Source organism: Gorilla gorilla, chromosome X, assembly GCF_029281585.2.
Source record: "Gorilla gorilla gorilla isolate KB3781 chromosome X, NHGRI_mGorGor1-v2.1_pri, whole genome shotgun sequence".
In the NCBI taxonomy this organism is placed as follows: Eukaryota; Metazoa; Chordata; class Mammalia; order Primates; family Hominidae; genus Gorilla; species Gorilla gorilla.
In genome coordinates, this window is record NC_073247.2 from 164802207 (window position 1) to 164811617 (window position 9411).

The 9411-nt window shown below is 56.0% G+C and overlaps 1 protein-coding gene across 1 annotated transcript; it reads right to left on the reverse strand.

Annotated features, from left to right (window-relative positions):
• Positions 1-455: 455 nt before the first annotated feature.
• On the reverse strand, positions 456-9083 carry LOC129529856 (PWWP domain-containing DNA repair factor 4-like). The gene is given in 3 exon segments (XM_055375831.1): positions 456-6306; positions 6469-8217; positions 8915-9083. Coding segments are annotated over 2 exon segments (6129 nt in total). The 5' UTR covers positions 8007-8217; positions 8915-9083; the 3' UTR covers positions 456-1715.
• Positions 9084-9411: the final 328 nt, after the last annotated feature.

Below are 9411 nucleotides of genomic sequence, written 5' to 3' on the forward strand. Positions count from 1 at the left end.
GCCATGAGGATGTCACATGGACTGTCCAGGCAGTGTGCCCAGGAGTCTTGGTCACACTCAGGCAGAGTCTAGAGAGGGTTCCGTCGGGTCTGATGTATACACCACTTGGAAGGCTCTCTTCTAAAATTTCGTCAGAATTTCCAAGCTATTACTGCTTTGGAAGTGTGTCTATATATTTCCTAGACATTCAGCCTATGGATTTGGGCAATCTCAAGCATGACACAGCTGAAGTTCAAGGTGGGAGACACAGTGGTTTTAAGGTGACTCCAAACAGCTCCTCTGCCAATGTTACCCCAACACATGGCCATGTGAACACATAACATGGTCTCATGAGAACAGGTGATTTCCTCTAAGAACTAAAAAAGGACTCAGGTTCATGTGAAGGCCTTCACGTTTATTTTAGCATCAAGTTTGAAAAACAAACTGGCTTTTCCATAACACTTATCCTCAAAAACCATCTTGTTTCAAGTTAGCCTAGCAATCTGTGGGCTTCACAACTTAGGTCTGAATTGCATCTGTTTAATATTATTCCACCAAGGGCCGGCCCCACTTAGTGGAATGAAGGCTGCCCCTGTGACCCATTTTTCCAACTCCCAGCCCTGGCGCCTCTAGCAGCCAGGAATGGCTTACCAGCCTGTGTCTAGATTGTTGGGACCTGTTGGAGCTGGCCCGTGAATAAGTCGGAAGATGAAGCTTGGTGACATTGAGACAAATGGCCACGTCTCGGGGGATTCTGGATCCAGAACAAGGAGCTGGCTTTACTCCAGTTTACGGGCAGGTAGACGGGCTCCTAAGCAGTTGGGCCAGCCACATAGGTGGAGAGAAGCCAGGCCAAGAAGGAGATGGCTCTAGCTGCCCTCCACAGGGGACCGACAGTTAGAGGGAGAAGATCCATCACTGTCAGTTATGAAGACAGCCTGAAGCCTGTTCTAGGAAACAGTTCAGCCGTTGAAGGAGGGTGTGGAATTTCAGGGAAATGCAGAGCGACAATCTTGCATGAGGCTGACAAGACGCTCACTGCACACTGAGATTTCACTCAAGCACATATGGACTACGTGCAAGCCATTCGGTAACTTCATGTTTGGCCTGCAGTTTGCTTTTTGAAAAAGTATCGGAAGGTCGTGTTAACATAGGAGAAAATGACTCTCTCATGGGATTCAACTCTCGGGGCTACTTTTCAAAAAATAAACAAGCATAGCAGGGAAAAGGCAGGAATTATCTGAAAGAGGAATCTGATGGTTTCTATCCACGTATCGCCAAAAGAATGAAAAGTCTCACTGATGTTTCCATAAAAATATACATTAGGCTTTAAAAATTATTGTTGTTTAAAAGCTGATACCAGTGGCTTTTTGTGTAAAAGAATATAGGCCCTAAGTGAAAGTACCAAGTCCAGTCAAAAGACAGGTTATGAAAATCAATGCTCTTGTGTTTCAAACCTATCGGGACAACTACACATCCAAAGACGTTGAGGGAATCGCAAGGGGTTGCAATCGTTTAACAAAATAGCTCTTCACGAGTTTGCGATGAAGACCTGGTGATGAATGTGCCACCACCACATGCGAGAGATGGGCCCGAAATGAATTCCTCACATTCCCAAAGTCTCGAATATCCAGAACATACTTACACGCGTTGGGGAAGGGAGGAGGCTTCCTCATTAATTCTAGAAAGGAGGCAGCTCCCTGCGAAGGTATGGGTGCGGGGGAGGCGGGCGGGAGCTAATTAGCTGTATGGGTGGTTGCTGGTTCTCTTCTTGCCTTCTTTAAGATATTTCTGTCAAACAGCTCTTTCTCCCGGGAATGCACAGGTGGTCCTCGCAGGTACTTCTCCTCTGCTGCCTTGTAATCCAGCCCATCAAGTGCGGCGATGGTACAAATCATGGCTTCCGGCAGAAGAACTTCCAGAACGAAATTGACTTTGTCATCCCTTATCAGAGTCAGCATGGTCTTGTCAATTTGCTTGTAGATTTCTTGTAAATGCTTGGCCACGACTTCCAACTGATCGTCATCCTCCAGGTATGTTTCAATGCAGTGCAAATCCCTGTGTGGCTTCAGAAACGCGGTCAGCCACCTGGACTGCTTCCTGCCTTGCAAGATGTCCAGAAGGTGGGGGTCGGCCCCCTTTCTCCTCACGATGAAGTCCACGAGCTTCTGGTTGTCTCGGTCCCGAGAGGCCCTCATCCGGTCCGGGAGGATTTTCTTGCAAGGCCTCTTCCCGCCCAGGGAGGTCTCCTCCTCCCAGTCTTCCAGGTCGCCATAATTCACCTTTGGAAAGTCAATCTGCCGGTCTCCCTCTTGGATGGCTCTCCTGATTGGGTAGCTGATGTCTGCGGCATAATAGTCCAGGAAAGAGCCCCGGAAAGAACCCCGGACCAGTCCTTCTCTGTAGTGGGAGATCAGTGAGAAGCACCAGTTGACGCTTTGCTTGTAGGCCTTCTGGGCTCTCTTCAGCAGTTTCTCTTTCTCCTTACAATCCAGGTGCTTCAGCCTTCGAAGAGGAACTTGAATGCCCCGCTTTCCATGGTGCAGGTTGGCCTCAAGCAGGAGCACCCTCGCGGTCTTGTCTGTGTTGCTGACACTCTTGACCACTGCTGGCCAAAACGGATGATCTTGAAATTTGAACCAGACCATCGTTCCCCTTTCGATGGGATGTGGCTCCTGTGGAAAAGCAAGGCTGGGGGGCTGCCCATCCTGTTTACCGCCAGCCCTTTGAATGGTGGTGACAGGATCAGCAAGCTTAGCGTCACCAGGCGTCTGAGGTCCTTGAGGTCTCCTCTGAAAATCTGGACCTGGACGCTTCCTTTTTCTGTTGGCAAGCCGGAGTGAAGAAGGCAGCCTGTGCTGACGGGACCCAGAGGATGCAGCCATACCTGCCCAGCCTGGCTTCCAGGCACCCTCTCCGGGGTCCTGAATGCTCCCCGAGAAGGGAGAACATTCCGGGGATGCAGCCAGGGCCTTCTTCAGGCGGCTGTCCTGTGTCTCTTCCTTCAGAGCGGGGGGTGCAGGGCTGGTGAGACCTGGAGGCAGAGATGCACCCTCCTCCGTTACTGTGGGAGGCAGGGACATAAGAGTTGAGGCGTTTGCCCTTTTCTTCCCCTTCTTCTCACAAACATGCCGCGAAAGCGTCAGGGAATCCTGGCAGGCTCGGGGGCTTTGCAACACATGTGCTTGCATTCCAACTGGAGTAGGAGCAATGGCCATGAGCGCCTGTGACCTGTCCCTGCCCAGGGCACCTGGAGTAGGATCAATGGCCATGCACGCTGGTGAGCTGTCACTGCGCAGGACACTTGGAGTAGGATCGATGGCCGTATGTGTCTGTGACCTGTCACTGTGCAGGGCGCCTGGAGTAGGAGCAATGGCCATGTGTTCTCCTGAGCTGTCACCACACAGGGTGCCTGGAGTCTGAGAAATGGCTTTGCATTTCCATGACCTGGTACCGTGCAGGGCCCCTGGCATAGGTGCAATGGCTGTGTGAAATGGTGAGCTGTCACCGCGCAGAGGGCCTGGAGTAGAAGCAATAGCCTTGTGTGCCTGAGAGCCGACACGGTGCAGGGCGCCTAGAATAGGAGCAACGGCCCTGCTTTCTCTTGAGCTGTCACGGTGCAGGGCGCCTGAAGTAGGAGTAATGTCCTGGTGCGCTGGTGACCTGTCAGCATGCAGGGCGCCTGGAGTAGGAGCAAAGGCCGTGCACGTTCGTGAGCTGTCACAGTGCAGGGTGCCTGGAGTGGTAGCAATGGCCTTGCGTTTCCATGACTTGTCATCGCGCAGGGCGCCTGGAGTAGGAGCAATGGTCGTGTGCACCTGGGAGCTGTCACCATGCAGGGCTCCTGGAGTAGAAGCAATGGCCGTGTGTGCTGGTGACCTGTCACCATGCAGGGCACCTGGAGAAGGAGCGATGGCCTTGTGCGCTGATGAGCTGTCACCGCCCAGGTCACCTGGAGTAGGAGCAATGGCCTCGTGTGTCTGAGAGGTGTCACCGTGCAGGGCGCCTGGAGTAGAAGCAATGGCCGTGTTTGCTGGCGAACTGTCACCTCGCGGGGTCCCTGGAGTGGGGGCAATGGCCGTTGAGCTGTCATCACCCAGGGCGCCTGGAGTAGGAGCAATGGCCCTGCATGCTGGTGACCTGTCAATGCGCGGGGCACCTGGAGTAGGAGCAATGGCCTTGCGTTTCCGTGACCTGTCAGACCTGTTACCGAGCAGGGCACCTGGAGTAGAAGCAATGGCTTTGCGTTTCCGTGACCTGTCAGACCTGTTACCACGCAGGGCACCTGGAGTAGAAGCAATGGCCTTGCATTTCCATGACCTGTCACCTCTCAGGGCCCCTGCAGATGGGGCAATGGCCATGCGAGCTGTTGAGCTGTCACCGTGCATGGTGCCTGGAGTAGGAGCAATGGCCGTGTGCGCCTGAGAGCTGTCACCGTGCAGGGCGCCTGGAGTAGAAGCAATGTCCATGTGTGCTGGTGACCTGTCACCATGCAGGGCGCCTGGAGAAGGAATAATGGACGTGCGCCCTGGTGAGCTGTCACGGCCCAGGGTGCCTGGAGTTGGAACAATGGCCCTGAGTGCTGGTGACCTCTCAACGTGCAGGGTGCCTGGAGTAGAAGCAATGGCCTTGCGTTTCCGTGACCTGTCAGACCTGTTACCATGCAGGGCACCTGGAGTAGAAGCAATGGCCTTGCGTTTCCATGACCTGTCACCTCGCAGGGCCCCTGGAGATGGGGCAATGGCCGTGCGCGCTGTTGAGCTGTCACCGCGCATCGTGCCTGGAGTAGGAGCAATGGCCATGTGTGCCTGAGAGCCATCACCATGCAGGGTGCCTGGAGTAGAAGGAAAGGCCATGTGCGCTGGTGGCCTGTCACCATGCAGGGCGCCTGGAGAAGGAATAATGGACGTGTGGGCTGGTGAGCTGTCACCGTGCAGGGCCTCTGGAGTAGGAGCAATGACCCTGCGTTTCTGTGACCTGCCACCACGCAGGGCGCCGGGAGTAATAGCAATGGCCCTGCATTTCCTTGATTTGCCACCAAGCAGGGCGCCTGGAGTAGGTGCAATGCCCGTACCCACCCATGACCTGTCCCCGCACAGTAAACATGGAGTAGGGGCAATGCTCCTGCATGCGCGGGACCTTTCACTGCACAAGGCGCCTGGAGCAGGGGCAGTGGCCTTGCTCACCCCTGGCCTGTCACCGGGCAGGGCTCCTGGAGTAGAACCAGTGGCCGTGCATTTTCGTGACCTGTCACAGTGCAGGGTGCCTGGAGTGGGAGAAACGGCCCTGCGCACCGGTGACCTGTCACGGTGCAGGGCACCTGCAGGAAGGGCAATGCCTGTGCCCGCCCGTGACCCAACCCTGAACAGTGCGGATGGAGTAGGTGCAATGGCCCTGCCTGCCCGTGACCTGTCTGTGCGCAGTGCACCTGAAGTAGGGGCAACGCCCGTGCCCACCTGTGACCCCTTCCCGCACAGTGCGCATGGAGTAGGGGCAATGGCCCTGCGCACCCGGGACCTTTCACTGCACAAAGTGCCTGGAGTGGGGGCAATGGCCCTGCTTGCCCCTGACCTGTCACTGCACAGAGCTCCTGGAGTAGGATCAATGGCTGTGAGTTCTCGTGACCTGTCACAGCGCAGGGCGCCTGGAGTAGGAGCAATGGGCCTGCGCACTGGTGACCTGTCACCGTGCAGGGCATCTGCAATAGGGGCAATGCCTATGCCCACCCGTGACCATATCTCGCACAATGGGCATGTAGTAGGGACAATGGCCCTGCGTGCTCGTGAACCGTCACCGCGCAAAGCACCTGGGGCGGGGGCAAGGCTGGTGTGCGCCCGTGACTTTTCACCACGCAGGGTGGCTGGAGTAGAGGCGATGGCCCTGCGGGACCGTGGCCTGTAACCTCGCAGGGCGCCTGGAGTAGGGGCACTGGCCGTGCGTGCCCGTGACCTGTAACCTCGCAGGGCACCTGGAGTAGGGGCAATGGCCCTGCGCACTGGTGACCTGTCACGGCGCAGGGCATCTGCAATAGGGGCAATGCCTATGCCCACCCGTGACCATATCTCGCACAATGGGCATGTAGTAGGGACAATGGCCCTGCGTGCTCGTGAACCGTCACCGCGCAAAGCACCTGGGGCGGGGGCAAGGCTGGTGTGCGCCCGTGACTTTTCACCACGCAGGGTGGCTGGAGTAGAGGCGATGGCCCTGCGGGACCGTGGCCTGTAACCTCGCAGGGCGCCTGGAGTAGGGGCAATGGCCGTGCGTGCCTGTGACCTGTAACCGCTCAGAGTGCCTGGAGTAGGGGCAATGGCCCTGCGCACTGGTGACCTGTCACGGCGCAGGGCATCTGCAATAGGGGCAATGCCTATGCCCACCCGTGACCATATCTCGCACAATGGGCATGTAGTAGGGACAATGGCCCTGCGTGCTCGTGAACCGTCACCGCGCAAAGCACCTGGGGCGGGGGCAAGGCTGGTGTGCGCCCGTGACTTTTCACCACACAGGGTGGCTGGAGTAGAGGCGATGGCCCTGCGGGACCGTGGCCTGTAACCTCGCAGGGCGCCTGGAGTAGGGGCAATGGCCCTGCGCGTCCGTGACCTGTAACCTCGCAGGGCGCCTGGAGTAGGGGCAATGTCCGTGTGTGCCGCTGACCTGTTCCCGCCCAGGGCGCCCAGATTAGGTGCAATGGCGGTGCCTGTCCTTGACCTGTAACCGCGCCGGGCGCCTGAGTTAGGTGCAATGGCCCTGCGCCCCCATGACTTGTAACCTCGCAGGGCACCTCGAGTAGGGGCAATGGCCTTGGATGCAGATGACCTGTTTCCCTGCAGGGTCCCTGGAGTAGAAGCAATGGCGCTGCGTGCCCGTGACCTGTCCCTGCCAAGGGCACCTGGAGTACAGACAATGGCCGTGCGTGCTGCTGACCTGTCTCCGCGCAGGGCACCTGGAGTAGGGGCAATGGCCCTGCACACCCATGACTTGTAACCTCGCAGGGCACCTGGAGTAGGGGTAATGTCCTTTGGCACCCGTGACCTGACACTGCAGAGGACACCTGGAGTAAGGGCAATGGCTCTGCAAGCCCGTGACCTGTTGCTGCACAGGGAGCCTGGAGTAGGGGCAATGGCTCTGTGGGCCCGTGACCTGCCACCGCGCCTGGCGCCTAAGGTAGGGTCAATGGCCCTGCTCGCCTGTGACCTGTCCCCGCACAGGGAGCCTGGTTTAGGGGCAGTGGACCTGCGTGCCCATGACCTGCCACCGTGCTTGGCGCCTCAAGCAGGGGCAATGGCCCTGTGCGCCCGTGACCTGTCACTGTACAGGCAGCCTGGGGTAGGGGCAATGGCCCTGTGCGCCCAAGACCTGTAACCTTGCAGGGCGCTTGGCGTAGGGGCAATGGCCCTGCGTGCCCGTGACCTGCCACTGAGCATGGCTCCTGGAGTAGGGGCAATGGCCCTGGGCGCCCCTGACCTGTCCCCGGGCAGGGCGCCTGGAGTAGGGGCAATGCCTGTGGGCTCCTGTGACCTGTCACCCCACAGGGCACGCTTACTCTCTGAAGGGACCGTCGGTGAGCTTGGGTTTTCCCTCTTCCCAAGACTCCTCCTTAGGTCGCCTTTGCATCTCCAATCATCTTCACGAGGGACAGAACTGGCTGGCTTTTCGGGCACCTTTTGAGAAAGCTGAGAGGGTGTGGTGCTCTCTAGTTCATGTGGTTTCCTTCCTCCACCCAGATTTGTTCTCTCTTTCAGAATCTCCAGGGCCACCCGAAGGGTTCCTCTGTACCCCATCTTCTCTCTGAGTGGGGCACCGAGCTTCGTCTGTGCCGCTGCAGAGGCGGCAATGTCTTCCATCTCAAACTTAGTTGGGGTCTTCACGTCTGTGCTTTTCACCTTGATTTTTTCATCTACTGCGAGGATTTGAACTTCTAGAGAAATCGCCTTTTCAGGCTTCGTTTTTGGTGAAGTCCCACGTGTGCACAAAACCTTTGCTGGCCATAGTCGGCCTTTCCAAGAGCATAGGACGTACTCCGAGTCCATGATGAGCTGGGAAAAGGTAGCTAAGGGAGGCCGAGGGGTCTGCCTGCCACACCCTCTGCTACCGCAGGTCTCTCCTAAACCAAGCTGCTCTGCAGAGCATCCTTTGCCTTCAGACTGCAAAGGGGGTGCAGTGTGGGTGGGCTGTGTTCCTCCTCCTGAATCTCCCTGAGGCACTTGAACTCGTGTTTCCAATGGACAATTCTGGAGTATGCTGCAACATGGTAAAGGGAGAGCGGAAATGTATCAGGAAAGCATCCTTTCGTGAAACGCGAAGCGCCCTGCTCAGTGAGGTTGATAAAATAAGGAAACATGACAAGTGAATCTTAGACAGAGGGATAGACAGATGGCAAGTATTTGGGATCATACAGAAGGTCCACAGAAGCTTTATTACACAGCAAACCCAAGGCCTTCTCCTAATTTTAACAATTCCGTCTTGAGGAGCACCTGCATGGGGAGGTGGGTGTACCAGCAGGGACCCTACGTTTCTTACTGAGTATTCTGTGCCTTTGGGCTCCTTGGGCGGAAACCTGGGGAAATGCTTCATGTTTTTATTTCTAGGGTGCTAGTATGGACCTGTGCTTCCCAGGAAGCCCGAGGAGGTCTCCCACATGCAGATGCTGGGTGTCGGCACCATGTCATGTGCAAGAGCACACAGAACCCAGAGCTGCGTGGCGATCATCCTGGTGATTACTGGCTACCATCGGTCGTGAGGATCGCTGCAGGCAGCGGTCACTGGCTGCCATCTGCACCTCTCTACCGTGGCTTTAAACTTTTGCCTGCCGACACCAAATCAGTGACTCTTATCCTGAAAACAAGTGTCTGTACAACGACGGGCAAGGAAAATTCCACTGTGAAATGTCAGCGTGAAGTGAATGCAAGTGAATGTTTAGTCAATGGGGAAATCTTACCCAGTGTCACATGGATCGCAGCAGGTTTGGTTCTGTGAGCTGGATCTCTTGCTGCTCACACTGCAAGCACTGGTGTGCAGACCCTTCAACCCCACTCTGTGCCCCTGAAGTGCACTGTTCTTCTGGCGACCCAGTGGCACCACGTGTAGATGCTCAGGACCTATGCACTCCTAATGTCAACCTGGAAACACAAACACAGATAGGAAATTAAGCCAATCAAGTGATTTATCCTGTTCCCCTACCCAACTCTTGAATGCATGCCCTTTTGAAACAGAACTGACGTCTTCATCTCAGGCATCACATAGTTGTCATCTTTGTTTTCTGCCTTCTTTTGCATCTCAAACAATTTCCCTGTTATGCCACTTAGCGTATGCTAGTCTTTTTCCATTTCAGAACCTTGGGAACTAGTGCTTTCCCGAGAGCACCCCCCTAAGACAGAAGGATTCCATGTTAGCAGTCTCTCTCTCTCTCTCTCTCTCTCTCTCTCTCTCTGTGTG